Source organism: Xenia sp. Carnegie-2017, unplaced genomic scaffold (genome assembly GCF_021976095.1).
Source record: "Xenia sp. Carnegie-2017 unplaced genomic scaffold, XeniaSp_v1 HiC_scaffold_18, whole genome shotgun sequence".
Classification (NCBI taxonomy): Eukaryota; Metazoa; Cnidaria; class Anthozoa; order Malacalcyonacea; family Xeniidae; genus Xenia; species Xenia sp. Carnegie-2017.
In genome coordinates this window covers 346,930-369,212 of record NW_025813480.1, presented here as the reverse complement: position 1 = coordinate 369,212, position 22,283 = coordinate 346,930, and the positions used below count along the sequence as shown (strand labels likewise).

The 22,283-nt window shown below is 31.3% G+C and overlaps 1 protein-coding gene across 24 annotated transcripts in view; it reads right to left on the bottom strand.

Moving 5' to 3' along the window:
• Positions 1-22,283, bottom strand: part of LOC124437890 (serine/threonine-protein kinase BCK1/SLK1/SSP31-like) — a 62,332-nt gene that overhangs the window by 9,482 nt on the left and 30,567 nt on the right. For 13 of the 24 annotated variants that reach the window (XM_046987842.1, XM_046987858.1, XM_046987856.1 and 10 more), the window contains 23 exons: positions 19,844-19,867; positions 18,802-18,882; positions 17,805-17,825; positions 17,648-17,704; positions 17,493-17,567; positions 17,334-17,387; positions 15,175-15,201; positions 14,553-14,573; positions 13,509-13,589; positions 12,174-12,254; positions 11,017-11,076; positions 10,865-10,939; positions 10,706-10,759; positions 7,654-7,674; positions 6,555-6,608; positions 5,601-5,654; positions 4,470-4,493; positions 3,587-3,655; positions 3,261-3,281; positions 2,915-3,001; positions 2,657-2,710; positions 1,715-1,768; positions 634-657 (listed from right to left, as the gene is read on the bottom strand). In XM_046987842.1, coding sequence (XP_046843798.1) covers positions 634-657; positions 1,715-1,768; positions 2,657-2,710; positions 2,915-3,001; positions 3,261-3,281; positions 3,587-3,655; positions 4,470-4,493; positions 5,601-5,654; positions 6,555-6,608; positions 7,654-7,674; positions 10,706-10,759; positions 10,865-10,939; positions 11,017-11,076; positions 12,174-12,254; positions 13,509-13,589; positions 14,553-14,573; positions 15,175-15,201; positions 17,334-17,387; positions 17,493-17,567; positions 17,648-17,704; positions 17,805-17,825; positions 18,802-18,882; positions 19,844-19,867 — 1,173 coding nt within the window. The remainder of the gene's footprint in view (positions 1-633; positions 658-1,714; positions 1,769-2,656; positions 2,711-2,914; positions 3,002-3,260; positions 3,282-3,586; positions 3,656-4,469; positions 4,494-5,600; positions 5,655-6,554; positions 6,609-7,653; positions 7,675-10,705; positions 10,760-10,864; positions 10,940-11,016; positions 11,077-12,173; positions 12,255-13,508; positions 13,590-14,552; positions 14,574-15,174; positions 15,202-17,333; positions 17,388-17,492; positions 17,568-17,647; positions 17,705-17,804; positions 17,826-18,801; positions 18,883-19,843; positions 19,868-22,283) is intronic. The other 11 variants (XM_046987845.1, XM_046987843.1, XM_046987846.1 and 8 more) reach the window with 11 other exon arrangements.

Genomic DNA, 22,283 nt, shown 5'->3' with positions numbered 1-22,283 from the left:
AAAGCCAGTGGCGGATCTAGGGTACGTCAAAATAAATTGCTGCAGCTCATGCTTGGATATATTTCCATTTCCAAATACATAGAGGCAAGTCCATTGGTAAAGTTTAATTTTTTGAAATTTAAATCCAATAGTTTTGGTTCAAACATATTTTGAATTTAAAATTGAGCATCTATAATTCATTTTGACAAACGCTAGATCTGCTATACTAGATTGAGCAACTCTGCAATGGATAAAATGCACATCCTTTTCATATAAGCATAAAATATGAAATTTAGTATCTGAATGTTGAAAAGTTATGACCGAAGTTATGATCCTCTTAAAATAAATTGAATTTACTCAATGACCTCTACAAATGTTTACAAAGCAATGATCCTTTCAATAACTGACTTTATTTTAACTGGGAACAATAAGAAATAGTTAAAATGGTTGCTTACGACATGCTGCACTTTATGTTCAGACACGGACATTTTCATGCATGCAATGAAAAGATTTTTCATTCTTAATTAATAGTCATTAAAAAATTCTGAGAATTGAAAAAATTTACACAGCATTTTCCAACTCGAGCAATTGAGAGTAGTAAAAAAAAATTAATCATAATGCTTTACGAAACTGAAAATAATTCGTTATACCAACCTTCCAAACGTTGTTTTCCCTCTTCTGCATTATGAAAAATAAATAATAAAATAATATTAAAATAATATATTGTTATAGTGACAAGCAACTAGAGCATTTTTTGTTTCATTTATAACAAAAGAAAACAATTTAATGGGCTCTTTATTATGAACTGTGAACAACGTTAATGTATGGGCTTCTTTTAAGATTAGGTCGCAACATAATACCATATGACCCACAAATTTTAATTTTCCATTATAAAAAGTATTTTTGATTGATTTTTCTCTTCAACAAGAACATGTTTGTTTCTGTATTCATTACAAGGAAAATAACCATGGCTCAAGATATTGGTCGTCACATGAGTAATGATGTAATATGTGGAAACAAATGAAAGTATTTTTATATATAGCTCTCATTATATTTTTAAGGTTATTGTAGACAAGCATATAGTTTGTACAATCAATTTGGAAAACAGCAATTTTATTATCGTCGTGTGCAAGCGCAATAGCAAAAAATTATTTTAGTTGCAACACAGGGAAAGTTGAGAACGCTTTGATTTATTAAGAATGTTGCAGGTTTATAAACACGGATATATAACGAAACCTTCACAAAGGTATCTTTCTTCCACACTCTTTTCTGCATTAAGCCCTAGCACAAAGTTTATATTTATGTTTTGCATTCGATTCCCAGTCGAGTATCTCACCGTCGTAAAATGGCAACATGATTGGAATGAGTAAATCTTTTAAAATTTATTTTTTGCACCATTATAACGGAAGTAGTTAAAAATAGCAATCTGTCAAAACGCTGACATTTTAAAAACAGCGCTTGTTATTTTTTAAACGACTCAAACCAATATCTAAGTCACAAAGAGCATTTCATAAAAAACCTTTTTTGGCATGCATTTTAGTTTTTTGCAGCCCAAATCGGCTTTGCATATATTTAACGATCTTATGCAAATATTCTAGTGTAACGATCTTATGTAAAAATGCAGTAAAGTTCCCTTTAAATGCGGAAACATTGAGATTGAAAAATCAAAGATGAATGCATCTGTCGAGGTGAAAAGAGTTCGGAAAATTAAAGAACCTAATGTTTTTAAGGTTACCTTCTAAAAAGCTTGTGCTCATCCAAAAGTGTTCATCCAAATTATCATCTGCATCTAAACACATGATAAAGAAAACAAAAGTGTATATCACATGTTACACTACCCAGCTTTTGTAAAATATGAATAAAAAGTAGGTCCACAAACAAAAAAAAAGACGAAAAATGTCGGTCTGACTAAAATTTTGGGATATTTGATCCAATAAAGTCACAATAAAGCTGGTCCCAGTACGTAGCACACTCCTTCTTAAACCTTTCAGCGAGCCATAATTTATTTAGAATTTGCATTTACGTAACCATTTATTGTATGTTATTCGGTCTTGCAAATATTACATGCATGGTTATGCTAATACCGTGTGTTTGCAAAGAGGGAGTTTAACCAGTGAGTTGAATAACCTTATTTTGTGGTTTCTAATCTTTTGGGTGGAAAAATGATAACGTGGGTTTTATTGCAAGTTTTTCCGTAAAACAAATAAATTTACTTTTTCGTAACACATCATTAATATCTCTTGAAACAGTTATCTTTCACAAAAGAATTAAAGGAAACGGATAACTTAGATCCAAAATCAAGCCATCTAGCTACTACCTAAACGCTAAATGAAACTATGTATTCGTTAACATAATTATTGGCTTTTATTGCCTATCAATAATCAAATAATATGTTTTAAAAGGATGTTTTCAACAATATTCTATTTAAGTTCATTTGTGTACGTGTAACGTATACATGCAACTAACACGTTGATCATGATGGTTTTCACAATTCACTTTTAGCATCATAGCCAGTTTTCACTTTCTATACATATTGATCAAATTTCTATGATAACAAAGTTTGTTGGCTACATATAACGATACCTTTTAAAATTAATTTATTAGGCTATAAATTATTGTTTGTATTTAACATGGAAATGTTTGGGCAAATGTTGGCTAACAAAATTCTTTTGATTACCAGGTTTTGATGTGGAAGGCGAAACACCAATAATGACTTCACTGTTATCATCATCTAATAGATAAATCAAACTAATTTCTTGCAATGCAATTAAATAACATTACAGTATGATGAAAAATTTCTAAAACTCTCTTATCTGACCCTTTACAAACGTATGAATGATACGCATGATATAAACGGCTCTTATGTTTGTGTTAGATTTTAAAGGGAAGGTAAGATGCTTGTGCAAATGTTTGCTAACAAAATACAATTTCTTACCAATTACTGCTGTAGAAGGAGTTTTGTCAATGTCGTCATAGTCGTTGGCACTCATGGGAAATGGCAAAGATATCTTTTCGTAAGAAGCTGGAAATTAATGCATTACATTACACGGTTAATATATCATAGCAAGATAAAAGGAATACTTGCTGAGTTATTTCACTCTTCATTACATCTCATATTTTTGACCGTTAACAAAAGTATGTGAATAAAGAAGTTATAAACGAATCGCAATGGTTACATTGCATTCTTGTTTGTACTTAACATTTCAAAAGGCAATAAAGATTACATTTGAGTAAAGCCAGCCTGTGCAAACACCGTAAGTGTCTGTTTTGACCATACTAACCTTCGCTAAGTCGCTTAATTTCTGCAAGTAAAGAAAAATAAAAATTATTTTTGCAATTGCATAAGACACGTCAAGTTGACTGTTTTAACTATATTGTTCAAAAACTGAGACTATATAGACATAAAAAGCTTCCTAAAATTAATTGATATTTCTCCAATTTAATAAAAACAAAATATCAGAAGGTTATCACAAAGTTAAAATTGCAAAATTTCAATACTTAAGAGCTGTTTACATGATCCAAGCTAATCAGAATTCAATCTTTTCTCTAAGTTTCCCGTTTTCTACCGTACCATGATATCTTAATTAACAAAAATCTGCATAAATACCGTTATCTTTTTTCATCGATGGATCAGTTTCAGATTCTTTTAATGTTGGCTCTTGAAAATTATTGGAACCTAGTTTTGAAACGATTAAACGATATTTAGCAGAGTAATATAAATTAGAATCAAAGATTTTATGTTGAGTACATATTTACTCATTCTATGAACAATTGTTGGACAAAACCTTTCAAAGAAAACTGGGAAAGATACAAAAAATTCATTTCATACACCATCATATTGTATTCCAGTTGCACTATTGTAAAATAATTTGTAATGAAAATAATATTTAATTTTTCAAAAAGAATGTTGTTTACCTAAATATTTATTGAACCTTACTTTGTTAAGGAAAAAAATTAACTTCTTACTTGTTAAACTACCCATCATTTATGTATTATATATAATCTTTCATATGTAGTATATAGCTGTGCACAGTCATACTAACCAATGTAAATTCTATAAACAAGGTATACTAAAGATACGCTAGATCTGCTACATTAGATTGAGCAATTCTTTAAAGGATAAAACACACATCCTTTTCACATTAACATAAAACATGAAACTTAGTATCTGAATGTCATGACCAAAAATCCTCTTAAAATAAATTGAATTTACTCAATGATCTCTACAAATGTTTACAAAGCAATGATCCCTTCAATAACTGACTTTGTTTTAACTGGGAACAATAAGAAATAGTTAAGATGGTTTCTTACGACATGCTGCACTTTACGTTCAGATACGGACATTTTTATGTATGCAATGAAAAGAATTTTTCATTCCTAATTAATAGTCATTAAAAATTTACAGAGCATTTTCCAACTCAAGATATTGAGAGCAGTAAAAAAATTAATCATAATCATTTACGAAACTGAAAATAATTCGTTATACCAACCTTCCAAACGTTGTTTTCCCTCTTCTGCATTATGAAAAATAAATAATAAAATAATATTAAAATATTGTATAGTTATAGTGACAAGCAACTAGAGCATTTTTTGTTTCATTTATAACACAACAAAACAATTTAATGGGCTCTTTATCATGAACTGTGAACAACGTTAATGTATGGGCTTCTTTTAAGATTTGGTCGCAACATAATACCACACCGATTACAAATATAAGAAAATATAAAAATTACAGACCCACAAATTACAATTTTCCATTATAAAAAGTATTTTGGATTGATTTTTCTCTTCAACAAGAACATGTTTTTTTCTGTATTCATTACAAGGAAAATAACCATGGCTCAAGATATTGGTTGTCACATGAGTAATGATGTAATATGTGGAAACAAATGAAAGTATTTTTATATGTAGCTATCATTATATTTTTAAGGTTATTGTAGACAAGCATATAGTTTGTACAATCAATTTTGAAAACAGCAGTTTTATTATCGTCGTGTGCAAGCGCAAGAGCAAAAAATGATTTTAGTTGCAACACAGTGAAAGTTGAGAACGCTTTGATTTATTAAGAATGTTGCAGGTTTATAAACATGGATATATAAAAAATCATTCACAAAGGTATCCTTCTTCCACACTCTTTTCTGCATTAAGACAACCATCATTAATCCCTAGCACAAAGTTTATATTTATGTTTTGCATTCGATTCCCAGTCGAGTATCTCACCGTCGTAAAATGGCAACATGATAGGAATGGGTAAATCTTTTAAAATTTATTTTTTTGCACCATTATATCGGAAGTAGTTAAAAATAGCAATCTGTCAAAACGCTGACATTTTAAAAACAACGCTTGTTAGTTTTTAAACGACTCAAACCAAAATCTAAGTCACAAAGAGCATTTTCATAAAAAACCTTTTTTGGCATGCATTTTAGTTTTTTGCTGCCCACATCGGCTTTGCATACATTTAACGATCTTATGCAAATATTCTAGTGTAACGATCTTATGTAAATATACAGGACAGTTTCCTTTAAATGCGGAAACATTGAGATTGAAAAATCAAAGATGAAAGCATCTGTCGAGGTGAAAAGAGTTCGGAGAATTAAAGAACCTAATGTTTTTAAGGTTACCTTCTAAAAAGCTTGTGTTCATCCAAAAGTGTTCATCCAAATTATCATCTTCATCTAAACACATGATAAAGAAAATAAAAGTGTATATCACATGTTACACTATATCACCAGCTTTTGTAAAATATGAATAAAAAGTCGGTCCAGAAACGGAAAAAGACGAAAAATGTCGGTCCGACTAAAATTTTGGGATATTTGATCCAATAAAGACACAATAAAGCTGGTTCCAGGACGTAGCACACTCCTTCTTAAACCTTTCAGCGACTCATAATTTATTTAGAATTTGCATTTACGTAACTACTTATTGTATGTTATTCGGTCTTGCAAATATTACATGCATGGTTATGCTAATACCGTGTGTTTGCAAAGAGAGAGTTGAACTAGTGAGTTGAACTACCTTACTTTGTGGTTTCTAATCTTTTGGGTGGAAAAATGACAACGTGGGTTTTATTGCAAGTTTTTCCGTAAAACTAATAAATTTACTTTTTCATAACACATCATAAATATCTCTTGAAACAGTTATCTTTCACAAAAAAATTAAAGGAAACGGATAACTTAGATCCAGCATCATGGCATCTAGCTACTACCTAAACGCGAAATGAAACTATGTATTCGTAAACATAATTATTGGCTTCTATTGGCTATCAATAATGAAATAATATGTTTTAAAAGGATGTTTTCAACAATATTCTATTTAAGTTCATTTGTGTACGTGTAACGTATACATGCAACTGACACGTTGATCATGATGGTTTTCACATTTCACTTTTAGCATCATAGCCAGTTTTCACTTTCTATACATATTGATTAAATTTCTATGATAACAAAGTTTGTTGGCTACATATAACGATACCTTTTAAAATTAATTTATTAGGCTATAAATTATTGTTTGTATTTAGCGTTGCTAAACATGGAAATGTTTGGGAAAATGTTTGGTAACAAAATTCTTTTGCTTACCATGTTTTGATGTGGAAGGCGAAACACCAATCATGTCTTCACTATTATTATCATCTAATAGATAAATCAAATTAATTTCTTGCAATGCAATCAAATAACATTACAGTATGATGCCAAATTCTAAAACACTCTTATCTGACCCTTTACAAACGTATGAATGATACGCATGACATAAACGACTCTTAATTGTTCGTAGTTGACTTTTAAAGGGAATAAAAAGATATTTGTGCAAATATTCATTATACATGTTTTGCAAGATCAAGTTCTTTTGAAATTAATTGTTTCTTACGGATAATAACACGCATTTATGAAGAAAAAAATTATGCAGAATATCTTAGATAGACTGGGTGATGTATAAGAAGAATAAGGTATGAGCACAAATATAAAGACGACAGAAGTTACTGCAGTTTCCAAACAATTTGGTGGCAATCTTGATATAGTTTTGAATGAAGAATTACGCAGGTAAAACATATTTGTTATTTGGGTTCCTTGATAACAGATAATTACAAGAGATAAAAATGAAAAGAGATATGGCAAAATCAGCTTTCAACAAAAGAAAATTACTCACAAAAGGTATACGTAAAAAAAAGAAAAATTGAATCATTAAAACAGTTGTTTGTTGTTTGTAGCATCGTTTTTGGATCATAGTCATGAAGAGCAAGCGATAGTTATGAGAAAGATAGAGGCACTTGTGATGTGAATCTCGGAAGAATGGAGAGTAGGCTGAATAGAAAGGAAAACAATAGAGGTGATGTTGATGTTGTAGATGAAAAAGAGAGATGTTGGGTAGAAATACCATAGAATTAAAAAGAGGTAGAATTGACACATCTTTCGCAGTAATAACGTGTTGAAATAAGTGGCTGAGGAAAGAGTTTATAGCAACAAACCGAAGGAAAGAAAAAGAATTGGAATGCTAAGTAACTTGAAAGAGAACAAATATGCCAACGTGAAAATAAAACCTGAGAATTGAGAGACCTGGAGAAGATAAATGCTTAAATAGATCTCTCGGTACATAAATAACTAAACGGCGACAAAAACTATTGTCGTTAATGCGTTATTTATAAACATTTGTAAGTATTATACTACATGATAAACTAACCTTCATCATCATCGTTACTATCTGCAATGTATAAAAAAATCACATTATTATCACATTTAAGCATTACACTTCAAATTCAATATCTTATTGTTTAAAATTGTGACTAAATAGAGACGAAAAGCCTCTTAAATGAATTGACTTTGCTCCAAGACAGTTGATAATAACAGAAAACGGGAATTAACAGCCACAAAAATCCATCCCAAAACAACGTCAATTCATACATCAGCTGTCAATTTGTATATCAGTTGTATACATCTACTTTGAAAACTCAATGATATTTCAAGAGTGAAAATCAAGACCAGTATATTTTCAGTCAGTGCTGTGGTTGAATGACTCTTTTTACTTCTTGTTAGGGACGAATAAACTAGCTAATCACAGACAACAATGTTTTAAACAAATTTTCCAGCCTTTATATGTCAATTTCCAAATGTCAACATTAAAAACTAATATTTAGTGCAAAGAGGACATGTTATAATTGAAATTATTCTTCTTAAATGTGGCAGCATAGAAACAGAAAACACGCTTAACATTAGTTTCTTTTCAATACAGTAAAATGTAAACGGACATAAACAAACAGAGTAATCATTATCGTAAGTAAAGTTCATGACTTTTGTGACGTCGTCTTTCTTTCTTTTCTGCATTATGAAGAAATAAAGAACATGAAAAGAAACATTATAACACACAATTTTTCATGATTTGAAATTTACAAATTTTTACCCAGGTTATGCAATTACATGTTTGTAGACGTTAGTAGATAATTCAGGTTGTTGCAGACTGTTGGTTCTAGCCTTAGCTGATGTTTCGACACTCTTTGCAAAAGATTGGTATGATGGAAAACAAAAGCATAAGCACCGGGTACCAGGTATCGGAAAGCAGATATCGGAAAGCAAATATCGAGTGGAAGGTACCTTGTACCAGATAGCAGTTTATTCGTATAAATTAATCTTTGTGCGAAAATATTGCATGCCCAATTGCTATTTAAGATGTGCCTAATTCAAGAAGAATTGAATACAGGCGCCCGAAAAATAGCATTGTGTCTTTGCCACACATTGTGATTGCTTGCGCAATGAAAATAAATACTTGCAGGTTCGCTTTGAGAATTCCGTGGAATGACCACTCTTGCCGTAAGAAAAAAAAGAAGTAGCAGTTGTTGCATTGCTTGCTTTTTACTTTTCTTTCTTGGAAAACGCTAACATTTTTTTTCTAGTGTTTTCGGTATTCCAAATGTTCTTGCTTTCAAGTAGTAAATTCCTCCTGCATTTTGCTTTGATTTTGAAAGGAAGCTAAGAAAGTATTTTGTTGTGTTTACCGTCAAAGGGGAAAATTACGTGTGCACAAATGGAGGAAGCAACGTATCGAGGACAAAATATCAGAATATTCAGTCAGTATATTCAGCTTTTTATGCATGCAAACACAAATTTCAATTCGCAATGCTTCCAATGTTATACAAAACAACATAAACAAAAGAATATTTTTTGTTAAAAACGGTGAAAGCTTCAGACAATATAACTTTTAAGACTTACAATTAAATTCGTTAAGTTTCTTCATTGAATCGCCGTTTTTTTTACCACAACAAGTTCAATACGCCTTTTTGATAAAGCGTTTATCCGGTATTATATTATACTGCTAAATAGTACCAGTCTTCTCTGGCATTACCCCGCTACATGTTACCCAGTACTTTCTACTTGGTACCTGGTATCACACCCGCATTCTTGACTCTGCCGCAGTGGTATTGAGAATGAAGTGAAAAGAAAATGTTCGTGTAAATGCTAATAAATCTGATAATAATAAAAAATGATACATGAAATGAAAGCGTTCATGGATTTCTGCATCGCATCATTATTTCTAATAGAAGTATAGAACCGGCTGTGTGTTGAACGCCCCTCGACATCTTTAGAATGATGATATAAGAGTATAAGGCTTCCTGTTATTGGTTAATCCCTGTTTTACTACTTAATTTATTCATACATTGTAAATACTTATATCCTTTTTGTAATCTTATACCACACTTATGCTACCATTCTAAAGATGTCGAGCGCTGTGACGAAACGTCAATAAAATTTCCTCTTTTCATATTTCTGACTACAATGGCAATTTATATTATTGCAATAAGCTAGGCATTAATGTTCATGATACGACTACGTTTCACGCATGGAGAATCTACAGCCACTGTTTGAATTTTGCAGGGGTTAACATGCTGAGAGAGAAAAACTGGAGTTTGAAAGTAACACTTTTCAAATACATTGAACATAAGCAGACATAAACTACCATATAAACATTACTACTACTAGTTTTTGCATGACTATACCGACCTTTACGATGTCGATTCTTTTTTATTGCAGTATTAAAAAAATATATCTTAAAACAACGTTATGTTAAATTTACACGTGGCAGTTAATTGATCAATTGCGCATTTCTTTTCATTAGATAAAAAGTCTGAGACTTGTGGAAGAGCAAACACAGATTATTTTAAATTTGCTTAAGTAAACCAAGTGGTAGGGAAATACAAAATATAACGCCAACGCATCAATCGTTTTCAGTTTCAGGAGTGTAAATTAAATAATCTATTTGCCGTCAATGTAATGAATAATTGATATTTGCTGAGCACAACACAATAAAATAATTCATTCAATAGTAAGAATTTTTTATTCTGAAGGTTTCGGATAAAAATAGCAATCTGTCAAAACGCTGACATTTTGAAAACAACGCTTGTGATTTTCTTAACGACTCACACCATTATCTAAGTCACAAAGAGCATTTTCATAAAGAACATTTTTTGGCATGCATTTTAATTTTTGCTGCCCACATCGGCTTTGCATCCTTTTAACGATCTTACGCAAATATTCAGGTGTAACGATCTTATGTAAATATGCAGTACAGTGCTATGCAAAAGTTTTAGCTCACCTTTTAAAATGTGAAAAATTTAGTAGTAATGTTGTATTTTAGAAATTCAGTAAAGAAACTAGTAATTGTGTATGTAGAATGTAGAATTACATGTATAATTTACGTTGATAATATGAGGTTAGGAAGTAAAGAAAAGACTGTTACTTACCAGCTTCCGATTCAGAAGGCACAGCACTTTTGGCAACGTTAACATCTTCAAATGCAGTAACAATGCAATTATATGATAACATAATTACAAAACATCACATGCAGCAAGACTAAGGTAATATTTGGTGAGCTATTCCACAATATTTTTTCACTTCATTACCTCTCATTTTACTTTCGTCATCACTTTCTAAAGACGTGATATTTGGAAAACCACCCCCTCGTTTTGTATGTTGCTCTGAAGAGAATAAGACAAGAACATTAATGAAAAGAACAGAGTTTCAAGTTCCATTAATAAATATCCACAAGTCGTACTACTCATTGTACTAGAAGATGAAGATTGGTCTACTTTTTCAAGTACATCATTATGGGAAACTAAAACATAAATTAGATTTCAAAGTTGACAGGAGTCATAAAATAATTAGCACCAATAGCTGCGGATAGCGCTGTGGATTCACAATGAAATAAAATGCACCTTCTTCTATTGCAAGACAAACTAAACATAAAAAAACCAGTATAATTACATTGAAACACAGCAAACTATCTGCTTGAAAATGCATTTTAAAAAAGTACCTAAGCAATTCAATCGAACTATAAAACATAATCACAGACTGGCTTGTCATGCTCATGATGTGGCTAACTTTTTTCTAACAATCATCAGTGGTTTTTTAAAACTTATTCTAAAGCTTAAAGAGAGGTGTTTGATTTTTAGTCGCTGAAAATTTTAACAATTGTACTTTAAAAGACATCCATGTTTTGGTCATATATTTAGGAACGCAAAAAGAGACTGTATGGGTTACATGAACTCAGGCTATGCCTTAGAATAATGACATTTTAAACTTACGCTCCAATGCTTAGTATGACGACAAAAGTGCGTGAATATGAATGGCTAAATTATGATAAACTTCTATAAAGCCATGCAAAAGTCATGATATTGTTGTATCCCATGAAGTAAATAATAGCTTGAAAGACGCTATATGATATGTGATATTTATTTCTGTGCAGTACAATTATACAGGGTGTCACACTACCGAAACCATCTTTTGCTAGAGTATAAATGCCCTAGCAATGAAGAATTCATTGTATAAATTTGTGGTACTTTTTGAGAATTCACTATTTTGTGTTTTTGGCCAGCCCACCGTGTGAGATTTTCAATACCTGGCGTAAGTTGTGTTTGACAATTATTTACAAAATTATTATTATAGTTGTAAAATTATAATCTTTCATTTCATAAAGAGGCTTTTATAAATCTTATATAAATGTCTCATACATTTTATGTTCGTCAACTATGAATCATTTGAATTGTGTTGAAGAAAGGCTGTTACATGTACGCATTGCGTACCTGTTTTTCTTCAATGGTCACTCTTATAGACTTTAATGTAAAATTTACATTGTAAATATGAGCTGAGAGATGAGCAGGAAACAGAACGACATTGAAGAATGATTTTTCTGAAAAATAACAATTTTGTTACCTGATAAAGGCATTGCATCACTGTCTTCGAAACTCTCGTTATCCTTCAATTGACCTACAGAAGTTTCTGTTATTTTTGAAACTGGAACAATGCAAAAAAAAAACATTACCAAATGATAATATAATACAATACACAGCTTTCTTAAGGGGCGTAGCTAACTCGATGATGACATAATAATATTCATTATACATGTTTTGCAAGATCAAGTTCTTTTAAAATTGTTTCTTACGGATGATAACACGCATTTATGAATACAAGCTCTCCTCCCCAAATTATTGAGCTGGCTACTCCGTTGTTTTTTAAATCCTGATTTACATTTTGACACTTTTAAAAAATGATATCGTCGTTTGACTTATTAGGAGGTGCATTTATTGAAGGCGATTAGCTACAATTGTATTTACACTAAGAAATTAATGAGTGATGATATTATCAAAACCACTAATAACGTAAAAAGGTTGGAAAGAAGCAGTTCTAAACCTTTGTCAAAGAAAGTTTTACCGACAGGAGCATACCAGTTGCAGATACTCTGAAAAAAATAAACTGACAGCATTCAGCATTCCCATGTATTACAAGAATCATTTCATACTCTGACGCCAAAGTGGCGGTTTTGAAGAAGTAAGAGAATGAGCAGAGGTTGTTTTCTGTTTATAATGAAAGGATGATGATGGTAGAAGCATTGCATGGTGTTGACGAAAGAGTCAAATTAAGAGGAGATGAATTTACAGAAAGACATTATAGGCTTGCAGTGGCGTAGCTAGCCCACAAAATTGTTCATCCTATGTAAGTTTTACACCATTATTATTATTCATTTCTTGAAAAAGTAATTGTTTTACAGTGAGTGAGCACATTAAAATTTACATAGCATCAACAAAGTTGTTGGCTGGTTATATGCCACTGGAGGTTTGTGAATGACCAATGCATAGTAGCTGGGAAGTAGACTTCATTGTAGAAATTGGTGGTATTTATTGATAATTCACAATTTTGTGTTTTTGGCCAGCCCACTGTGTGAGATTTTCAATACCTGGCGTAAGTTGAATTTGACAATTATTTACAAAATTAATATTAAAGTTGTAAACTTATAATCTTTCACTTCTTAAAAAGACTTTGATAAATCTTATATAAATGTCTCATACATTTTATGTTCGTCAACTACGAATCATTTGAATTGTGTTGAAGAAAGGCTGTTACATGTACGCAATGCGTACCTGTTTTTCTTCAATGATCACTCTTATAGACTTTTATGTAAAATTTACATTGTAAATATGAGTTGAGAGACAAGCAGGAAACAGAACGACAATGAAGAATGATTTTTCTGAAAAATAAAAATTTTGTTACCTGATGAAGGCATTGCATCGCGGTCTTCGAAACCGTGATTATCATTCAATTGAACTACAGACGTTTCTGTTATTTTTGAAGCTGGAACAATGCAAAAAAAAAACATTACCAAATGATAATATAATACAATACACAGCTTTCTTAAGGGGCGTAGCTAACTCGATGATGACATAATAATATTCATTATACATGTTTTGCAAGATCAAGTTCTTTTGAAATTAATTGTTTCTTACGGATAATAACACCCATTTATGACGAAAAAAATTATGCAGAATTCTTAGATAGACTGGGTGATGTATCAGAAGAATATGGTATGAGCACAAATATAAAGACGACAGAAGTTACTACAGTTTCCAAACAATTTTGTGGCAATCTTGATATAGTTTAGAATGAAGAATTACGCAGGTAAAACATATTTGTTATTTGGGTTCCTTGATAACAGATAATTACAAGAGATAAAAATGAAAAGAGATATGGCAAAATCAGCTTTCAACAAAAGAAAATTACTCACAAAAGGTATACGTAAAAAAAAGAAAAATTGAATCATTAAAACAGTTGTTTGTTGTTTGTAGCATCGTTTTTGGATCATAGTCATGAAGAGCAAGCGATAGTTATGAGAAAGATAGAGGCACTTGTGATGTGAATCTCGGGAAGAATGGAGAGTAGGCTGAATAGAAAGGAAAACAATAGAGGTGATGTTGATGTTGTAGATGAAAAAAGAGAGATGTTGGGTAGAAATACCATAGAATTAAAAAGAGGTAGAATTGACACATCTTTCGCAGTAATAACGTGTTGAAATAAGTGGCCGAGGAAAGAGTTTATAGCAACAAACCGAAGGAAAGAAAAAGAATTGGAATGCTAAGTAACTTGAAAGAGAACAAATATTCCATCTTCAAAAGAAAACCTGAGAATTGAGAGACCTGGAGAAGATAAATGCTTAAATAGATCTCTCGGTACATAAATAACTAAACGGCGACAAAAACTATTGTCGTTAATGCGTTATTTATAAACATTTGTAAGTATTATACTACATGATAAACTAACCTTCATCATCATCGTTACTATCTGCAATGTATAAAAAAATCACATTATTATCACATTTAAGCATTACACTTCAAATTCAATATCTTATTGTTTAAAATTATGACTAAATAGAGACGATGAGCCTTTTAAATGAATTGACTTTGCTCCAAGACAGTTGATAATAACAGCAAACGGGAATTAACAACCACAAAAATCCATCCCAAAACAACGTCAATTCATACATCAGTTGTCAATTTGTATATCAGTTGTATACATCTACTTTGAAAACTCAATGATATTTCAAGAGTGAAAATCAAGACCAGTATATTTTCAATCAGTGTCATGTGTGAATGACTCTTTTTACTTCTTTTTAGAGACAAATAAACCTATTGTTGTAACCGAGCTAATTACAGACAACAATGTTTTAAATAAATTTTTCAGCATTTATATGTCAATTTCCAAATGTCAACATTAGAAACTAATATTTAATGCAAAAAGGACATGTTATATTTGAAATTATTATTCTTAAATGTGGCTGCATAGAAATAGAAAACACGCTTAAAATTAGTTTCTTTTCAACACAGCAAAATGTAAACAGGCATAAACAAACAAAGTAATCATTATCGTAAGTAAAGTTCATGACCTTTGCGACGTCGTCTTTCTTTCTTTTCTGCATTAAGAAAAAATAAAGAACATGAAAAGAAACATTATAACACACAATTTTTCATGATTTGAAATTTACAAATTTTTACCCAGGTTATGCAATTACATGTTTGTAGACGTTAGTAGATAATTCAGGTTGTTGCAGACTGTTGGTTCTAGCCTTAACTGATGTTTCGACACTCTTTGCAAAAGATTAGTATGATGGAAAACAAAAGCATAAGCACCGGGTACCAGGTATCGGAAAGCGGATATCGGAAAGCAAATATCGAGTGGAAGGTACCTTGTACCAGATAGCAGTTTATTCGTATAAATTAATCTTTGTGCGAAAATATTGCATGCCCAATTGCTATTTAAGATGTGCCTAATTCAAGAAGAATTGAATACAGGCGCCCATAGAAGTAGCATTGTGTCTTTGCCACACATTGTGATTGCTTGCGCAATGTAAATAAATATTTGCAGGTTCGCTTTGAGAATTCCGTGGAATGACCACTCTTGCCGTAAGAAAAAAAAGAAGTAGCAGTTGTTGCATTGCTTGCTTTTTACTTTTCTTTCTTGGAAAACGCTAACATTTTTTTTCTAGTGTTTTTGGTATTCCAAATGTTCTTGCTTTCAAGTAGTAAATTCCTCCTGCATTTTGCTTTGATTTTGAAAGGAAGCTAAGAAAGTATTTTGTTACGTTTATCGTCAAAGGGGAAAATTACGTGTGCACAAATGGAGGAAGCAACGTATCGAGGACAAAATATCAGAATATTCAGTCAGTATATTCAGCTTTTAATGCATGCAAACACAAATTTCAATTCGCAATGCTTCCAATGTTATACAAAACAACATAAACAAAAGAATATTTTTTGTTAAAAACGGTGAAAGCTTCAGACAATATAACTTTTAAGACTTACAATTAAATTCGTTAAGTTTCTTCATTGAATCGCCGTTTTTTTTACCACAACAAGTTCAATACGCCTTTTTGATAAAGCGTTTATCCGGTATTATATTATACTGCTATATAGTACCAGTCTTCTCTAGCATTACCCCGCTACATGTTACCCAGTACTTGCTACTTGGTACCTGGTATCACACCCGCATTCTTGACTCTGCCGCAGTGGTATTGAGAATCAAGTGAAAAGAAAATGTTCGTGTAAATGCTAATAAATCTGATAATAATAAAAAATGATACATGAAATAAAAGCGTTCATGGATTTCTGCATCGCATCATTTTTCTAATAGAAGTATAGAACCTGCTGTGGGTTGAAGATCCCTCAACATCTTTAGAATGATGATATAAGAATATAAGGCTTCCTGTGATTGGTTAATCCCTGTTTTACTACTTAATTTATTCATACATTGTAAATACTTATATCCTTTTTGTAATCTTATACCATACTTATACTACCATGACTATACCGACCTTTTCGATGTCGTTTCTTTTTTATTGCAATATTAAAAAAACAAATCTTAAAAACAACGTTACGTTAAATTTACACGTGGCAGTTAACTGATCACTTGCGCATTTTTTTTTCATTAGATAAAAAGTAGGAGACTTTGGGAAGAACAAAAACAGATTATTTTGATTTTGTTTAAGTAAACCAGATGGTAGGGAAACACAAAATATAACGCATTAATCGTTTTCAGTTTCAGGAGTGTAAATTAAATAATTAATTTGCCGTCAATTTAATGAATACTTGATATTTGCTGAACACACAATAAAATAATTCATTCAATGATAAGAATTTTTTATTCTTAGGGTTTCGGATAAAAATAGCGAAATGTCAAAACGCTGACATTTTGAAAACAACGCTTGTTATTTTTCAAACGACTCACGCCAATATCTAAGTCACAAAGAGCATTTTCATAAAGAACATTTTTTAGCATGCATTTTAATTTTTTGCCGCCCACATCGGCTTTGCATACTTTTAACGATCTTGTGCAAATATTCTAGTGTAACGATCTTATGTTATTATGCAGTACAGTACTATGCAAAACTTTTAGCTCACCTTTTAAAATGTGAAAAATTTAGTAGTAATGTTGTATTTTAGAAATTCAGTAAAGAAACTAGTAACTGTGTATGTAGAATGTAGATTTACATGTATAATTTACGTTGATAATATGAGGCTGGGAAGTAAAGAAAAGACTGTTACTTACCAGCTTCCGATTTAGAAGGCACAGCACTTTTGGCAACGTTAACATCTTCAAATGCTGTAACAATACAATAATATGATAACATAATTACAAAACATCGCATGCAGCAAGATTAAGGTAATATTTGGTGAGCTATTCCACAATAATTTCCCACTTCATTACCTCTCATTTTACTTTTTTCATCACTTTCTAAAGACGTGATATTGGGCAAAATACCCTCTCTTTTTATATGTTGCTCTATAGAGAATAAGACAAGAACATTAATGCAAAGAACAGAGTTTCAAGCTCCATTAATAAATATCAAAAATTCGTATTACTCATTGTACTAGAAGATGAAGATTGGTCTACTTTTTTAAGTTCATCATTATGGGAAACTAAAACATAAATTAGATTTCAAAGTTGACAGGAGTCATAAAATAATTAGCACCAATAACTGCGGATAGCACTGTGGATTCACATTGAAATAAAATGTACCTTCTTCTATCGCACGACAAACTAAACATAAAAACAACAGTATAATTACATTGAAACACAGCAAAGTAACTGCTTGAAATGCATTTAAAAAAGTAAGTAAGCAATTCAATCTAGCTATAAAACATAATCACAGACTGGCTTGTCATGCTCATGATGTGGCTAACTTTTTTCTAACAATCATCAGTGGTTTTTTAAAACTTATTCTAAAGCTTAAAGAGAGGTTTTTGATTTTTAGTCGCTGAAAATTTTAACAATTGTACTTTAAAAGACGTCCATGTTTTGGTCATATATTTAGGAACGCAAAAAGGGACTGTATGGATTACCCGAACTCAGGCTATACCTTAGAATAATGACAATTTAAACTTACGCTTCAATGTTTTGTATGACGACAAAAGTGCGTGAATATGACTGGCTAAATTATGATAAACTTCTGTAAAGCCATGCAAAAGTCATGATATTGTTGTATCCCATGAATTAAATAATAGCTTGAAAGACGCTATATGATACGTGATATTTTTTTCTGTGCAGTACAATTATACAGGGTGTCACACTACCGAAACCATCTTATGCTAGAGTATAAATGCCCTAGCAATGATAAATTCATTGTATAAATTTGAGGTATTTTCAGAGAAGTCACTATTTTGTGTTTTTGGCTAGCCCAGTGTGTGAGATTTTCAATAGCTTGCGTAAGTAGTGTTTGTGACAATATTTTACAAAATTATTATCATAGTTGTGAAATTATAATCTTTCACTTCTTAAAGAGGCTTTTATAAATTTTATATAAATGTCTCATACATTTTATGTTCGTTAAATATGGATCATTTGAACTGTGTTGAAGAAAGGCTGTTACATGTACTCATTGCGTACCTGTTTTTCTTCAATAATCACTCTTATACACTTTAATGTAAAATTTACATTGTAAATATAAGCTGAGAGACAAGCAGGAAACAGAACGACAATAAAGAATGATTTTTCTAAAAAATAAAAATTTTGTTACCTGATGAAGGCATTGCATCGCTGTCTTCCAAACTGTCATTATCATTCAATTGACATTCAGAAGGTTCTCTTATTTTAGAAGCTGGAACAATGCAAATAAATAACATTACCAAATGATAATATAATACAATACACAGCTTTCCTCAGTGGCGTAGCTAACTCGATAATGACATAATAATATTCATTATACATGTTTTGCAAGATCAAGTTCTTTTGAAAATAATTGTTTCTTACGGATGATAACACGCATTTATGACGAAAAAATTATGCAGAATATCTTAGATAGATTGGGTGGTGTATCATGAGAATATGGTATGAGCATAAATATAAAGACGACAAAAGTTACTGCAGTTTCCAAATAATTTGGCGGCAATCTTGATATAGTTTTGAATGAAGAATTACGCAGGTAAAACATATTTGTTATTTGGGTTCCTTGATAACAGATAATGACAAGAGATAAAAATGAAAAGAGAAATGGCAAAATCAGCTTTCAACAAAAGAAAAGTACTCACAAAAGGTATACGTAGGAAAAAGAAAAATTGAATCATCAAAACAGTTGTTTAGTGCTTGTAGTATTTTTTTGGATCATAGTCATGAAAAGCGAAGGAAAGATATGAGAAAGATAGAGGCACTTGTGATGTGAATCTCGGGAAGAATGGAGATCAGGCTGAATAGAAAGGAAAACAATAGAAATTATGTTGATGTTGTAGATGAAATAAGAGAGCTGTTGGGTAGAAATACCATAGAATTAAAAAGACGTAGAATTGACACATCTTTCGCGGTAATAACTTGTTAAAAGAAGTGGACGAGGAAAGAGTTAATTGTAAAAAACATAAGGAAAGAAAAAGGATTGGAATGCTAAGTAACTTGAAAGAGAACAGATATGCCAACGTGAAAAGAAAACCTGAGAATTGAGAGACCTGGAGAAGATAAATGCTTAAATACACCTCTCGGTACATAAATAATTAGACGGTGACAAAACTATTGTCATTAATGCGTTATTTATAAACATTTGTAAGTATTATACTACATGATAAACTAACCTTCAACATCATTATCGTTACTATCTGCAATGTATAAAAAAATCACATTATTATCACATTTACGCATTATACTTCAAATTGAATATCTTATTGTTAAAAAATGTGACTAAATAGAGACAAAAAGCCTCTTAAATGAATTAAATTTGCTCCAAGACAGTTTATACAAACAGCAAACAGGAGTTAACAACCACAAAAATCTATCCCAAAGAACGTCAATTCATACGTCAATTGTCAAATTGTATATTACTTGTATACATCTACTTTAAAAACTCAGTGATATTTTAAGAGTGAAAATCAAGAACAGTACATTTTCAGTCAGTGTTATGTGTGAATGACTCTTTTTACGTCTTTTTAGGGACGAATAAACCTGTTGTTGTAACTTAGCTAATCACAGATAATAATGTTTTTTAACAAATTTTCCAGCATTCTTTGCAAAAGATTGGCATGATAAAAAAACAAGGGCATAAGCACGGGGTACCAAGTATTGGAAAGCAGATATCGGAAAGCAAATACCGAGGGGAGGGTACCTGGTAGAAGTTTATTCGTATAAATTATTCTTTGTGCGAAAATATTGCATTTCCAATTGTTATCTAAGATGTGCCTAATTCAAGAAGAATTGAATACAGGCGCCCATATAAGTAGCATTGTGTCTTTGCCACACATTGTGATTGATTTGCGCAATGAAAATAAATATTTGCCGATTCGCTTTGAGAATTACGTGGAATGACCACTCTTGAAAAAAAAGAAAAAAAAGAAGTAGCAGTTGTTGCATTGCTTGCTTTTTACTTTTCTTTCTTGGAAAACGCTAACATTTTTTTTAGTGTTTTTGGTATTCCAAATGTTCTTGCTTTCAAGTAGTAAATTCCTCCTGCATTTTGCTTTGATTTTGAAAGGAAGCTAAGAAATTATTTTGTTATGTTTATCGTCAAAGGAGAAAATTACGTGTGCACAAATGGAGGAAGCAACGTATCGAGGACAAAATATCAGAATATTCAGTCAGTATATTCAGCTTTTAATGCATGCAAACACAAATTTCAATTCGCAATGCTTCCAATGTTATACAAAACAACATAAACAAAAGAATATTTTTTTGTTAAAAACGGTGAAAGCTTCGGACAATAAAACTTTTAAGACTTACAATTAAATTCGTTAAGTTTCTTCATTGAATCGCCGTTTTTTTTACCACAACAAGTTCAATACGCCTTTTTAATAAAGCGTTTATCCGGTATTATATTATAATGCTAAATAGTACCAGTCTTCTCTGGCATTACCCCGCTACATGTTACCCAGTACTTGCTACTTGGTACCTGATATCACACCCGCATTCTTGACTCTGCCGCAGTGGTATTGAGAATGAAGTGAAAAGAAAATGTTCGTGTAAATGCTAATAAATCTGATAACAATAAAAAATGATACATGAAATGAAAGCGTTCATGGATTTCAGCATCGCATCATTATTTCCAATAGAAGTATAGAACCTGCTGTGAGTTGAACGCCCCTCGAAATCTTTAGAATGATGATATAAGAACATAAGGTTCTTCCTGTGATTGGTTAATCCCTGTTTTACTACTTAATTTATTCATACATTGCAAATACTTATATCCTTTTTGTAATCTTATTCCATACTTATACTACCATTCTAAAGATGTCGAGCGCTGCGATGAAACGTCAATAAAATTTCCTCTTTTCATATTTCTGACTACAATGGCATTTTAAATTATTGCAATAAGCTGGGCATTAATGTTCATGATACGACTACGTTTCACGCATGGAGAATCTACAGCCATTGTTTGAATTTTACACGGGTAAAAAAGCTGAGAGAGAAAAACTGGAGTTTGAAGGTAACACTTTTCAAATACATTGAACATAAGCAGACATAAACAACCATATAAACATTATTACTATTTGTTTTTGCATGACTATACCGACCTTTTCGATGTCGTTTCTTTCTTATTGCAGTAATAAAAATAAATCTTAAAAACAACGTTATGTTAAATTTACACGTGGCAGTTAACTGATCACTTGCGCATTTTTTTTCATTAGATAAAAAGTAGGAGACTTTGGGAAGAACAAAAACAGATTATTTTAATTTTGTTTAAGTAAACCAGATGGTAGGGAAACACAAAATATAACGCATTAATCGTTTTCAGTTTCAGGAGTGTAAATTAAATAATTAATTTGCCGTCAATGTAATGAATAATTGATATTTGCTGAACACAACACAATAAAATAATTCATTCAATGGTAAGAATTTTTTATTCTGAAGGTTTCGGATAAAAATAGCAATCTGTCAAAACGCTGACATTTTAAAAACAACGCTTGTTATTTTTCAAACGACTCACGCCAATATCTAAGTCACAAAGAACATTTTCATAAAGAACATTTTTTGGCATGCATTTTAATTTTTTGCTGCCCACATCGGCTTTGCATACTTTTAACG